The 14,335-nt window shown below is 37.3% G+C and overlaps 1 protein-coding gene across 2 annotated transcripts in view; it reads left to right on the top strand.

Annotated features, from left to right (window-relative positions):
* COL3A1 (collagen type III alpha 1 chain) overlaps positions 1-14,335 on the top strand; it is a 95,317-nt gene that overhangs the window by 56,491 nt on the left and 24,491 nt on the right. For both annotated transcript variants that reach the window (XM_067470989.1, XM_060780392.2), the window contains 18 exons: positions 282-326; positions 937-990; positions 2,173-2,217; positions 3,803-3,856; positions 4,013-4,111; positions 5,643-5,687; positions 5,785-5,883; positions 6,727-6,780; positions 7,278-7,385; positions 7,623-7,676; positions 7,794-7,892; positions 10,334-10,387; positions 10,692-10,790; positions 11,328-11,381; positions 11,505-11,558; positions 12,702-12,755; positions 13,980-14,033; positions 14,193-14,237. In XM_067470989.1, the coding sequence (XP_067327090.1) occupies positions 282-326; positions 937-990; positions 2,173-2,217; positions 3,803-3,856; positions 4,013-4,111; positions 5,643-5,687; positions 5,785-5,883; positions 6,727-6,780; positions 7,278-7,385; positions 7,623-7,676; positions 7,794-7,892; positions 10,334-10,387; positions 10,692-10,790; positions 11,328-11,381; positions 11,505-11,558; positions 12,702-12,755; positions 13,980-14,033; positions 14,193-14,237 (1,170 nt within the window). The remainder of the gene's footprint in view (positions 1-281; positions 327-936; positions 991-2,172; positions 2,218-3,802; positions 3,857-4,012; positions 4,112-5,642; positions 5,688-5,784; positions 5,884-6,726; positions 6,781-7,277; positions 7,386-7,622; positions 7,677-7,793; positions 7,893-10,333; positions 10,388-10,691; positions 10,791-11,327; positions 11,382-11,504; positions 11,559-12,701; positions 12,756-13,979; positions 14,034-14,192; positions 14,238-14,335) is intronic.

The following is a 14,335-nucleotide window of genomic DNA, read 5'->3' as shown; positions in this document are numbered from 1 at the left end:
ATCTCCATCCCCAGATTAGGACACTTGATGGCAAGCATGTCTGTTTTGTCTGGATCTAGTTTCAATTTGTTTTACCTTATCCAGCCCATTACCTCATCCAGGCAGTCATTCAGAGCACACACAAAAAGGGGGGGGGGGCTACATATGGAAGCCAATGTCTGTGCAGTTCTTGTTGGATTGGTGAGAATATATTTAATAAGAAGGTAGCTTGTGTACACCTGGCAATCGTGGAACAATGCAGACAGTACTGTGTACTTAATAGGTTTTCTCTTTATTAATAGGGTGAAAATGGCCTTCCTGGAGAAAATGGATCACCTGGACCAATGGTAATTTTCTTTCTCCTTTAAAAGATAGTTTGATAGGAAGAGGGTGGAGAAGCAAAATAATCAACTATCCATTTAATTTAATAACATTTATCACTGGAACAAATCCATTGTACTCTGGGACATTTCTAGAGCTTGGAGAAACCTTTCTAACTTATTTTTGCTAACTAGTTAAATAATCTCTATAGACTAATACAAAATATTTTGAAAGATTATAAAAGTGTTTTTAAAAACACTTCTGCAGTGACATACAATTCAGGTTATCAAAGCAGATAATCCACATTATCTGCTTTGAGCTGGATTATATGAGTCTACACTACCACATAATCCAATTCAAAGCAGATAAACATGATTTTATATGGCAGTGTAGAAGGGGCCTAGGGCCACCTTTTTGGGCCCTAGGCCCCTTCTACATTGTTAGCCACCATGTCCATCAGAGGTGAAAGCACCTATCCCAAAATAGAAAGCAAATCACCTTGATTACTGATCCAAAATTCTATGATTCCTTGGTGGTCTTTATGCAATATTGATCTCACAGATGTTAGGAATTATTTTAAACAAAGTATATTTCATTGCTATTTCTCCTCTGAATATAATACTTTATGTTTATTAGGGTCCAAGAGGTCAACCAGGTGAAAGAGGAAGAGCAGGACTTCCAGGAACTGCCGTAAGTAACTGGATCAAAACATGTCAGCAGTGGTGCATTTAGATAATTTTAGATCTTGGATCTCAGTGGCTTTAGGAACCCTCTCCCTTAGATGTGGAATGTAAATGTGCACATTGACTTTATAATATGTTAAGTCATTTTTGCTAAGAAGATATTAAAATCATTCTACCATATTAGGCCCTGAAATGTGATTTTGATTTCGGTCTGGGTGGGTTGGGTTATTTTGTCCTGGTCTAGTTTTTATGGCATTGCATGTTTACCAATATTTGTTATTAACCTCCCTGAGTCCACTCAGGGAGATAGGGCGGGATATAAATAAAGTTTATTATTGTTGTTGTTTTCTTATTGTTATTATTTCTTGTCATGTGTTGCCCTTAACCGTACAATTGCCCACAAGAACCTTAAAATGAATGAGACTAGTGGACTGGAAACTCTCTTTTTGTCATAGATGCTCTGGATAAAGTAAGATCAAGGGCATTCTTTAAGGTGGTCAGCTCTTTCCAGTCTCTAGTGCCATAAGCAACTATCTTTAAATATGAATCAGCCTTCTTTGTCAGAGGAAATATCGAGCTATATATGATAACATGGGAAGGCCTTATGTACTCCAAAAGACTACTGTTAACCCCAAGTGTTTTATGAACAATGGTGTTGTCAAGACTTAGGTCCCCCCAAGACTCATTTGGATCCCCCTGATTGCCATTCATGTATATATTTAGATGCCACTTTTCTGCCACATCTGACTCTAAAAAAGTCCAACACGCAATACAATTCAAAACATAATACACATATTGAACATTTTAATAAAGGTATTTTTAAATATAGAATCCATTTTAAAATGTGAGTAATCTCAGAATAGAATTACATTCAGTACCTTGTTCATTTAATTCACTTGCCAATAATACTCATGAAAAGTATCTTCAGTGTTTCCTTTCTAGTTCTTTTTCCATTGGGTTCAAAGCTTGATTACCCAAACGCATACATCGCAAGTATAGCTATTAGACCTGAACGAAACCCATTAAACGCAGTTCTGAGAGATGTCCTCCTTCAGCTAAAGAACTAATGCAACATACATGAAAAAATACAGATTGTTTCCTTGTTTGGTTTATTCTTAAACATATATATACTAATATTTTTCATTGGCAACATCCCTTTATTTCTAAATGTGTTCTGTTTTATTTAAAGGGTGCTCGTGGTAACGATGGAGCTGCTGGAGCTTCTGGCCAACCCGTAAGTAACATTATATGATGACTTACTTTTCTCTTAGCTATTTCAAATATTCCTAAATGCTAGCCAATTTGCAACATGACTAACATCTGGCTCCTATATTATTTCAAAGGCAAATGCTTCACTCTTCTAATTTCTCATAATATAAGTACTGGCTGAAGCACAATTCATAGTTTTCAAATCATCTGATATCATCCACATTTTTTCATATCATTTCCCTGATTACATATTATAATAAACTATAATATGATCATAGTTTGTTGCTAAATTACAAAAATTGCACATCTGCCAACCAAACAAATTGCTGCATTTTGTCCCTGTTTCTGGTTTCTTTCTCTCCCAGATGGAGAAAAAAGTCATGGCTGTGTATTAGGACTTTGCAACACAATTCAAACATATTATTGTCCAAAAAGCAATAACAAACCTTCATTTCAGATTATGGATAATAGCAAATTAAAGCTTTTTATTTAGAGGCAGTTCACCCATCCAGATGAGCTAGCTTTCAACAAGATGTGCAATAGCCACTTATAAAAGTATATCCTATCAATATGTTTGTTGTATGAAAAAAGAAGAAATACAGTTAACATTGTTAAAATAATGTATGATTCTACAATTATTTATTGGGATCTTATACTCCTACATATGTGTTTTCCACACGTTGTGGTTTTGACTAAAATTTACGACCAAGAATTATATGAGCATGTTTAATCATAACTCCAAATCCAAGTAGGACTGAAGCTCCCGAATACCCAGATATAGAGACCACTTAATAGCTCTATTTACAGACAAATTAGCACAAAAGTTTCTGTTCCTTTGACTCTAAATAGTATGTACACACAAATTTTCTACATATTACTGACTAATTATAGGATTTATTTTAAAATTTATTTATGGTTCATACTGGACAGAATTCAGATAGTAATAGACAAGTCTGACTACAGTTGAACTCATTGAGATTCAAATGCTTACATTTGAATTTAAAATTAATTAAATGACATTTATTTTGTGAAATGAAGTGCGTGCTGTAGGGGGAAATAAACACCAACTCTTTCTTTCAGCATATGTGAGGTTAATGCTGGTAGTCCATCTTTCCATCATAACAGTGGGGTTTATTTAATGTACTAAGCCAAGGGACTAGTCATGGCCCAACGTAGAGCCTACTTGGAGGAGAAAAAAAAACACCTTTTGGTTTGAAAATTCAAAATAATCTTCTTTGTACAAAGTTCTACATCCTAGACATGGTGAAGTACTGAATTACTAGATTCATGCTACAACACCTTGACTCAGTCACTTTATTTTAGACACTTCTTGTTTTATAGATCACATCTCAGTTTCTCTTGCGTTCAATAAGAAGTAAAAAAAATAGTTGGAAGGATAGATTTCAGTAACTGTTAAGTTTTAAAAGATAAATTCACATTTCTAATACATGCTATATAGGCCTATTTTATAATATAAGCGAGTTAGTGAATTCACACACATGTAAGAACATGATGTAGCACAACCAACCATATTTTTGTATTCTTGTATATTTTTTTTAAATAGTGACTTTGGCTTATGTAGTGTTTTCTTTTCTGGTTGTCTTCCACAGGGCCCCCCAGGCCCTCCAGGACCATCAGGATTTCCAGGTTCTCCTGGTTTTAAGGTACCTACTTATATTTTGCATCTTTTTTCATATAAATGTTTTCATTACAAAAATTGTCATCTTCTCTATCCATGGTGGTCTTTTTCCTTCTAGAAATGGTAGCCAGTTTGTATTAATTGTATTAATTATCTTGATCTCACACTCTTTGTCTTATAGGGTGAAACAGGTCCTTCTGGACCATCAGGCTCCAGTGGACCTCCTGGGCCAAGAGGAGAACCTGGCCCTCAAGGTGCTCCTGGTGGTGCTGGTCCTCCTGTGAGTGTCGCATGTCCTTTAAAACTTTTAAATAGTTTTTTTTTATTTTTGACACTATTTTTTCCCAAAAGGCTGTTACCTTTGAACATTCCTACCACATATGGGTGTATCATCCTTTATTTAATCTTGGCCATGGTGGTCTACACTTTAGTAATATCTAGAATTGACTATTGCAATGCACTCTATGTGGGCCGCCTTTGAAGATGGCTCAGAAACTGTAGTTAGTGCAAAAGTCAGCAGCCATGTTGCTAACAGGGGCTAGTTATAGGGAGCCCCCATTAAAGCCCCCATTAAAGCAGCTCCACTGCTTTAATGACAAGTTTCTGGGCCCAATTCAAAGTGCAGGTTTTTACCTATAAAGCCCTATATACTTGGGGTCCAACCTATCTTCCAAACTTCACCCCCTTCCGTGAACCGGCATGGGTTTCTAAGATCTGCTAGGGAGGCCCTCCTCTCAGTCTCACCTCTGTCTCAAGCATGGATGGTGGGGACAAGAGAAAGGGCCTTCGTGGTGGTGCCCCCCCCCCCCAGCTTTGGAATGACCTTCCTAGAGATATTAGGTTAGCCCCCACTCTACAACCTTTTCAATCAAACCTGAAAACATGGCTCTTCAAACAGGTCTTCAACCATGATTAAAATCTGATTGTTAAATTTGAGGTGATTCATTTCTCTTTGATTGAACTTTATGGAATTGATACTTGAATACAGCCTATTTTATATCCACAGCCACTGCTGCATTTTATTAAATTTTTAATTAAGGGTTTATATGATGTTTATGTAACATTGTTTGTAAATCTACATTGTTCTTGTTTTATATGCTTGTGTATCCCAGGGTTGAGAAGGGAGGAGTACAAATGTGATGAATAAATAAATGAACTGTTTGTATTTTATGTGTGTTGCACTTTTGAGTGCTTTTGTGAGCCACCCCGAGTATTTATTTATTTATTTTATAGTGCTAACACATTGGGCTTATCCCTGTTACCATATATGAAAGTTGTATTGGGGTCCTATATCATTTTAATATACATTTCAAAACTATTCAAAATACCACTTCCAGTGAATATAGATTTGATGCTAATTGGAGCATTGGACAACAATGAGATTAACATAAAAGAACGGGCAATGGATTTGAAAAATGAAAAAAAAATAATTATGGAAAACTGAAATAATTACCATTATGATCTGGTTCAATTTGACATAGCATGTTTAATTCAGTAGGGTAAGATAAGATAAATGTAAAAATAAATGGAATGGATAAAAAGTGGTGAAGCCAATAGAAATATTGTACAGAAACTAAGAAAATTGTGCTCATGGTTAAAGATATAGAGGGAATATTTTATCTGGATGATGGGTGGTGTGGTTGGGAGGATTTCAACAATTAAAAATTAATTTAAAATATGCATGTCCTATAAAACTTATTTAGTGATGCACGTATATGGTGTCCTGGTATCTGTTTGGAACAGTAACCTTTCAAAAGGTTACAACCACACACTGTATCATGGATGCCAATATTGTTGCTTATTCTCTGCAGGGTCCTGGCGGTCGAGATGGAAATCCAGGTGCAAAAGGTCTTCCAGTGAGTATCCCAGGGGAAAGCCATATTTGTAACTGCAGTGGTCACTTTTTCCTCACCATTATGAATGCTTATGTGAGCATTCCCTGTTTGCATCTAGGGCCCAGCTGGCATGTCTGGAGCTCCTGGACTGAGTGGAGCTCGTGGTCCTCCTGGCCCCCCTGGCACCAATGGGATCCCTGGACAAAGAGGCCCATCTGTAAGTCACTAACAGTTCTTCTTTGTCATGTTAAGAAGTTGAAAAATCTTATTTCACTTGATCTGATTTTTCTTCACTTGCTTACTCAAGAGGGAATGTGCCATCAATTAATGTGTGGTCCAAGTTCAGTGCAAATTATGATAATTGGAGTGAAGTTAAAAATTATACAAAACAATATGCGGTAATAGAGTTAATAGAGGATATGTGATTTAGCCTATAATCTTGAAACATTGAATGCAAAAACAATGATGTGCATTCCATTGGTTAGGACCACCTAAGGAATAAGAAGGACATCAATAGAATCAACAGGACCATCCAAATCAATGGTTGAGCGTACATATGTGTAAACACCACTAATTCAGTAGGAATTTAAGCCAATAATTGGAATTCAATGGGCCCTTCCACTAGGCCAAAGTGCATTCAATTTAAAAGAAGGCTGTTTTCTTTAACTGCCAGGAATATATATCTCCTATTGTAAACATGTGTTTAAACTAAACTAGGGAAACTACTCAGAAGATAGTAATTATATCTCTAAAACACTAGTTGAATCTGTGTTTGATCTACCTGAACAATTCTTTTTTTATAAGACTATAGGTCAAATTTTAGTATATTTGTAGAAAAATTGAGATTTTTTAAATAATGGAATGCAGGATGCAGTTAATCTGGCCCTGTCTTTTCAGATACATTACTAGGCAACTTTTAATATGTTGGAGGAAAAAGATTTTAACATGTATGGTGTAGGCTCATGAATATTGACAATACTGTATCTAATGCATTGTTGCTTATTACATTATGAAATATTGAACTAAAATGAGTTTTAATAGAACTATGTCTTTTTTTAAGGGTGAACCTGGTAAGAATGGCGCAAAAGGAGAGCCAGGACAAAGAGGTGAACGTGTATGTATTTGGATATATATATATATAACCATTATATAGTTAGGTGGGATGTACACATTAAGTATCATTTAGTGCTTGGGACCAGAAGTGTTTTGGATTTCACATTCTTCCAGATTTTAGAATACCTGTATTTGTATATATGTACATATGTATCTTGAAGATGGGTTTCACCACTAAACATAAAATTCGTTTATATCTCATAAATATATAGCCTAAAGATAGTTTTATATACAATATTTTATTTTTTTAAATAATATTGTACATGAAGCAAAGTTCATGTACAAGGAGCCATCAGAAAACTGTATGTCACTGCCTCAGCTGCCCTTGTGGATAATTTTGGATTTCAGAATTTCAGATAAGAACTCCCACGTGTGCAAGTAGAATTTATTAATGTTGTTTAAATATTGATTTGTTTCTCTTCTATTTCTGTTCATCATTTGGAGGATGTATTAGTGTTGCCAATTAACAAATGCTTTGTTGTTCTTGTTTTAACAAAGGGTGAAAATGGCACTCCTGGTGCTGCTGGTCCTCCAGGGGAGGAAGGCAAGGCAGGAGCAGCTGGTCAACCTGGCACGAATGGCATACCTGGAAGTCCTGGAGAAAGGGCAAGTATTCAGTGTATCTCTCTCTCTCTCTCTCTCTCTCTCTTTTTTTTAAACAAAGAAATACCCTTGCAACATAGGCTTTCCTGTGGTGGGATGGAATCACTACAGTTCATGTAAAATTGGAAAATGTATGTCTACTTGGTTGGAATGTAATATCCACATCAACATGTCAGTACCTTTCCTATCAGCTATTTCTTAGGCTAGAGAATGAACATTTCTATTTTGTTTTCTTCCTAGGGTGCCCCAGGTTTCCGAGGTCCTGGAGGCAGTAACGGTCCTCCAGGTGAAAAGGTATACTCTTTCTTTCTTAAAGCACTCACTTTTTCTGACATTCTTCTACAGATTGCAATGCAAATACTACTTTTGCATTTCATTCATAACCTTATACTGAAATTTACTTCTTTTAAGGGTGCCCCTGGTGAACGAGGTGGCCCAGGATCTCCTGGTCCAAGAGGTATTCAGGGTGAATCAGGACGGGATGGGAGCCCTGGTCTTCCAGGAATGCGAGTAAGTGGGGAAAAATATCTGCTGGCTGGAGAAAAAAAAAGTGTGGCCATGATTAGTGATTGCTAAATTGGATTTCTAAATAAAGCATTTAGAAATCATCTTCTAGGAAACATAATGTTATGTAAAAATTGTGTGAACAACTCTTTTCTTGTTGAGACTTTCCTGATGGTTTCCAAATCTTTGAGAATCTAGTTATACCTACAGAATTAATGTTTAGTGTTTATAAGGAGCAGTGCTTTCTTGAACTTTATGGCAGAGGAAATGATAGATTCTCTCTTGAATGAACATTTGAACCCACATGGTGGGCTCTTGCTTGTTGGAAATAAATCCCTTCACACAGAAGATTGTTCATACACCAATTTCCCAGAGTACATTATTTATTCGGGATGGAGGGATATATTCAGTCAATTGAGCCCTTATCTGCAATCTGACAAAGCACTACCCAGATACACCCAGACACAAGTCAACCAACTTGTGCACTCTTTCCAGATTTTTTTTCAATCCAAGCCTTTAAAAATTTTATAAGCAGGCATTCAACTATTTGGAAGAATAGTTTGCCTCAATACTAGGAGTGGAAAGAATATTTGAAATTATTTTTTAAAAAATTGGAAAAGTGTTTCCCAAATATCAGAAAACCCTGATGAGGAGAAACATGGACTGGGTGTGTATGCAGTTGTGCATTACTTTATTAAGATTTATTCATAGTAAATTTTGCACCGTTTTGCTCAGAAAACACCATCTTCTATGTAGAAAATAGTAATGTAAAATGCGTAGAAATATTATATTTTGTGCATTTTTTGGATAAAAATACCACACACTAATTTTGCACAGAAGAAGTACCTTATTTCAACATTTCTTGCCTGCACAGAAAATGCTGTTTTATGCACAAAAATGTCATGTACAAATTTTGTACAGAAAGGATCCTAAACTCCAAAACATCTTCAAAAACTTTTAGCAGAAAAAATTACTCATTGAATAATTAGATTACTACTCAACTTTGAATTTAAATTACTGTTATCCAAAACTGCTATAAAACACTGCCTGGCTTAGCTAAATCAATTACTGAATGGTACATCCCCACTTATATAGATTGCATGTACCGTATATTCCAGCATATAAGATGACTTGGCGTATAAGACAACCCCCAACTTTTCCAGTTAAAATACAGAGTTTGGGATATATTCGCAGTATAAGACTACCCCTCTTCCAACACACACCAAATAAAAATTTAAAAAGCATCAAATTTGATTTCAATATGATAATTTTCCTATTACTGTAACTCCTTCTCCGCCTCTCAGATCTCGCACATGCACACCTGCACCGCTTCACTGCAGTCTTCAGGAGCGAGATCTGAGAGGCAGAGGAGGACGTATGGTAATAGGATACAAGGGCAGGCCAGACAAGTAAAAGAGGTGTGTTTGTCTGGGCCCAGAGCCACTCTATCTCTTTTTTCCATACCCCGAGCGCCCCGGAAGCCTGCAGCTTGCTCCACCCTTCACTTACACCTTCCCGGTGAGGTGCCCCTTCACCTCACCATTGGGACCACATTAAGTCCACGAATCCTGATTAATGGATATCTTCTACCGTACTTGTACAGCGTCTTCCTTAATGCTTTCATACAGTTGCTGCATACGGCAGGACACGGCCATTGCCTTTTTTGAGCTTCCCCCACCATATGCGGCAACCACATTCTCCAATCCGATTGGAAGTTTCAGCACCCGCTCTATAAGATGACTCCCGTGTATAAGACTACTCCCGTGTATAAGACTACTCTTGTGTATAAGACTACTTCCATGTATAAGACTACTGCCACATATAAGATGACCCCTGACTTTTGAGAGGATTTTCTTGGGTTAAAAAGTAGTCTTATACATCAGAATATATGGTATTTAATTGATCTACTTGAAGTCATTTAGCCCAGGTCTGTATGCTTTTCAAAAGTATGTATGTAATGTTGACAATTTAGTCCAAATACTTTCAATTTGTTAGTTCCCTGTTCTTCAGTTGTATCCCAAATTCCCATAACCTTAAGAAAACAGATGCCAGAATCCTATATGACCATTTTGTACTAGATAAGATTATAACAATATTGCTATATACTTAATTACGACATTACCACACCACACTCCATTTACAGGTGAGCAGTCATTAGGATTGACAAGGCAACATCTTCCCGACAGACCAAGAAATGAACTCCTGTCAATTGCAGTGATTGCTTACCAGGAAGTGGGATTTAGAATATTTTAATGGTCCCTACTATACCCTCTTAACTAGAAGCTGCATGGGGATTATGAATAGTAGCAGTTGCAAATGTGTAGCAGAATTCCCACCAGGATTTTAAAGCCTAATGCTGTAATATATGGAAAATAAGATGCATCTCTAAAATATCCTTCAATAAGATGTAATTCTTAGACAAATATTATTTTTGTTTTCTAATATAGGGCTTAACAGGCAGTCCTGGGGCCCCAGGATCCGATGGAAAACCAGGCCCAGGGGTATGTAATTTAATTAATATGGAACTCCTTCCCTTCTTTTCTCTTCCTTTCTCTTCCCTTCCCTTCCTTTCCCTTCCTATATCAGAACTTTATATCAGCTGTACTGTCATGAAGTGTCTCATTTCAATGGATATAGTGGACAAAATTATATTGGTGCATAATTGCATTCACAATGGAAAAAAAATATATGATATAATCCCGGATCCTTTTCCTATTTCTTCATGGTTTGTGCAATTTGCAAAATATCTTTAATATATTTTATAGATTTTAAAATATCTTTATATATTTTAATTTCCTTTTCCAGGGTCCACCAGGAGAATCTGGACGAAGTGGTCCTCCAGGCCCAGCAGGTCCACGGGGTCAACCAGGTGTGATGGGTTTCCCTGGTCCAAAGGGTAGTGAGGTTAGTACAAGCAACAGATCCTGAACTACCTTTTAAGGATGACATTTTCAGCTTTCATCATTTGTGATGCCTTGAACCACAAATGATGGTTTGTGTCAACTATTCAATTTGTGTCAGTTTGTGTTAACTATTCAATCAACAATTTGTGTCAACTATTCAATCATGGGCAAATTGAATAGTTGACATAAACTATTCAACAGTTTGAATAGTTGACACAAACTATTCAACAGTTTGTGTCAACTATTCAATCATGGGCAAATAGTAAGTAAAATTAGAGGAAATTGTACCTGCGAAGGACACTTGAACCACAAGAATGTGGACTCGATATTGACATACCCATATCTATCTCTGTTATAATCTGGCTAAAGCATGAAAATTGTGTTTGCAGGTTGTAGCCCCATTGTTGTACTGTAATACTTCTAACTAGTTGTAGTTCACACTATAGTAACAGTTATATCACATGGTATCAGATTAGTCTAATAGCAATAATTTAAAATACCTTATATTAAAATAACTGAGTGCTTGTACTTATTGTAGGGTGCACCTGGTAAAAATGGAGAAAGGGGTTCTTCTGGACCTCCCGGTGGACAGGTCAGTAGAATTAAACATCCCCCCACTTTTCCTGTTTTAAATTAATGTAGATTTGATGCAGACTCTCAACTAGCAGAATTTTATTATTATTATCATTACCATCATTATTATTTTATTTAACAGGGACCAGCTGGAAAGGATGGTGAACCAGGAGCCCAAGGACCTCCTGGACCTGGTGTAAGTCAGAGGCATTTATTTATTTATTTATTTATTTATTTATTTATTGTGTCAGGAGCAAACCAAACAGTTGTATTGCATTTTTAACAAGCAAACAAACAAAACACAAAGTTTGCAATCTTGATAGTTGATTAAATGTCCTTTGACCAGTAACTGGCCACTTGGAGTGCCTCTGGTGTTGCCGCAAGGAGGTCCTCCATTGTGCATGTAGCAGGGCTCAGGTTGCATTGCAGCAGGTGGTCTGTGGCTTGCTCTTCTCCACACTCACATGTCGTGGATTCCACTTTGTAGCCCTATTTCTTAAGGTTGGCTCTGCATCTTGTGGTGCCAGAGCGCAGTCTGTTCAGCGCCTTCCAAGTCACCCAGTTTTCTGTGTGCCGAGGGGGAAGTCTCTCATTTGGTATCAGCCATTGATTGAGGTTCTGGGTTTGAGCCTGCCACTTTTGGACTCTCGCTTGCTTAGGTTACAGCGAGTGTCTCTGTAGATCTTAGAAAACTATTTATTGATTTAAGTCATTGGCAAGTTGGCTCATACCCAAACAGGGGATGGGCTGGAGATGTCACTGCCTTGGTCCTTTCACTATTGGTTGCTACTTCCCAGCGGATGTAAGATGGTGCAATACTGGCTAAACAGTGTAATTTTTCCAGTGGTGTAGGGTGCAGACACCCTGTGAGGCACATGAAAGACTGAGACATGTCAGAGACATGAAAGACTGAGAAACAGAAAAGGCATTTGATGTCATATGTGCAAAGTAATAGATCTTAAAAGGAATGACTAACCAAAGACCCTCATATCCCCCCTTATATCTGGTTGAGGGGAGTCACTCAAGCCCCACTATTGGATAAAGACCCTCTGCAACTTAATTTGGTGTAAATGATTTTTTTATTATTATTGAGCAGTAAATTAATTGTGGGAATCAAAATTACTGGAAATCAAATTAGAGAAGAGGTAATTGGCTAGGAAATCACTCACGACAAATTTAATGTATATTGCAATAGTATTATAACTGTTGCCTTTATTTTATTTATATTCTATCCCAATGGCTATTATCTTTTGGTGAATCCCAAGTAAAGTAGACCCATTCAGTTGTCATAACAGAGTACCATTCCTGAAAGTCTTTGATTGATTTTTCTGTTTTTTAGGGTCCTCCTGGTGAAAGAGGAGAGCCTGGATCAGCTGGGTCACCTGGATTCCAGGTATTTTGACATTCATAGAAGCATTGTGTTCAAAGTGAGATTCAAATGTTAATGGAACAAAACTGATTCAATGTGGTTGTATTTAAGCCTTTTAATTTGGAGGATGCAATAGAGTTCAGCGTATGTGAGATCCCATCAAAATCAATAGGATCTGAGCAACCTAACTTCAAGTAGTATTTCAACCTGAAATAATGATACTACGGTACCTGATCTGTATCCTACAGTCAATTCAGTATAACTATCCCACTATTACCTTGATTGCATTCCCAATCATATCGAGCATAAAAAAGAGAGTTGCCATTTATGAAATAAAATGACCCCTAGTCATTTGCTAAAGGTAACCATGAGTGGATCTACGCAGACCAATAATCTGGGGCCAATCTGGCATGCCAGGTGCAGAGGCAGAAGGGAGTCCTAGCTGCCTTCAGTGATACTGAATGCAGTTGGTGCCGTGTTGTGGTTGCCTCTGCCCAGGAAACAGGTCCTATATGTCAATCATTGCCTGCAATGATTTTAGCAGGAGCAATAGGAAAGGGGGTGGGGGAGGAATCCTCTCTTCCCAGAGCACCCTGGCTGATGTCACTTTAATAGGGGAAAGCCACATTAAGGAAACCTTGCCCTATTTCCCTGGATCAATTCTGTGTGTCATTTGGCCACCACAAGGCTAATCCAGCCCTACACTGATCTAAGTGGTCAGTGCAGATGTGACCTGTGGAGGATAGTATGAAAAATCAATTAGTGTCCCCACCCCAACCTCACAAAGAAATTTCTCCAGTTTTAAGATACTTTTGTTGAGTTCTCTCAACAGTAGTTCTGCAGATGTTATACTTGATCAACCTTCATCAACCACTGCATGCAAACAGTGTCATATCATTCAACACTATTCTTTGTAACAGTGTAAATGATGCTTTGATATGAAAGGGCATTGTCTAAGCTCATAAATGAAATCTAGTCTAGAAACCCAGTTTTACAAGACATTTTCAATTTAAAAAATATTGTAAGTGGGGAATATCAGGCTTGGTGTTGCTGAATAGGCAGATTAGGCAATGCACAGTAGAGCTGAAAATCTTCACCTCTTGTAATAGAGACCAGAATCTGGAGCAAACCAGTATCTGGATAATTCTTACATTTTAAAATCATTTGGTCCCATGTGTTTTAATGGGTAGTTTTGAAAAAAGCAAACTAGAATATGTACCAAATCATGCATATTTCTGTTTCTTCTAGGGACTGCCTGGATCTCCAGGACCATCTGGAGAGAATGGAAAGCCAGGAGAAGCAGTAGGTCACATTTTCTTTTGCTCTTCCTCCCCTTCAATTTCCTCTTCTCTTTCTCCTGCCACTCAATAAATCTAATGAAGATGGGCTTCCTTCTGTCTGATGTCAATACAGGCGTAATCCATGAAACATAGATAATATATTTGCTTTCATTTGCAACAGGGCCCAAGAGGTGAAAATGGAGGTCCGGGACTCCCAGGGCCCAAGGTAAATGTTGCACTATCACTGAAAAAATTTCAAAATGAATAATGTTAAATACAAATATGATGTGTACATAGAAAACTACAAATCTGGTTTTTAAACCC

The sequence above is a fragment of the Anolis sagrei genome, chromosome 1 (assembly GCF_037176765.1).
Source record: "Anolis sagrei isolate rAnoSag1 chromosome 1, rAnoSag1.mat, whole genome shotgun sequence".
In the NCBI taxonomy this organism is placed as follows: domain Eukaryota; kingdom Metazoa; phylum Chordata; class Lepidosauria; order Squamata; family Dactyloidae; genus Anolis; species Anolis sagrei.
This window is presented reverse-complemented; position numbering and strand designations above follow the sequence as displayed.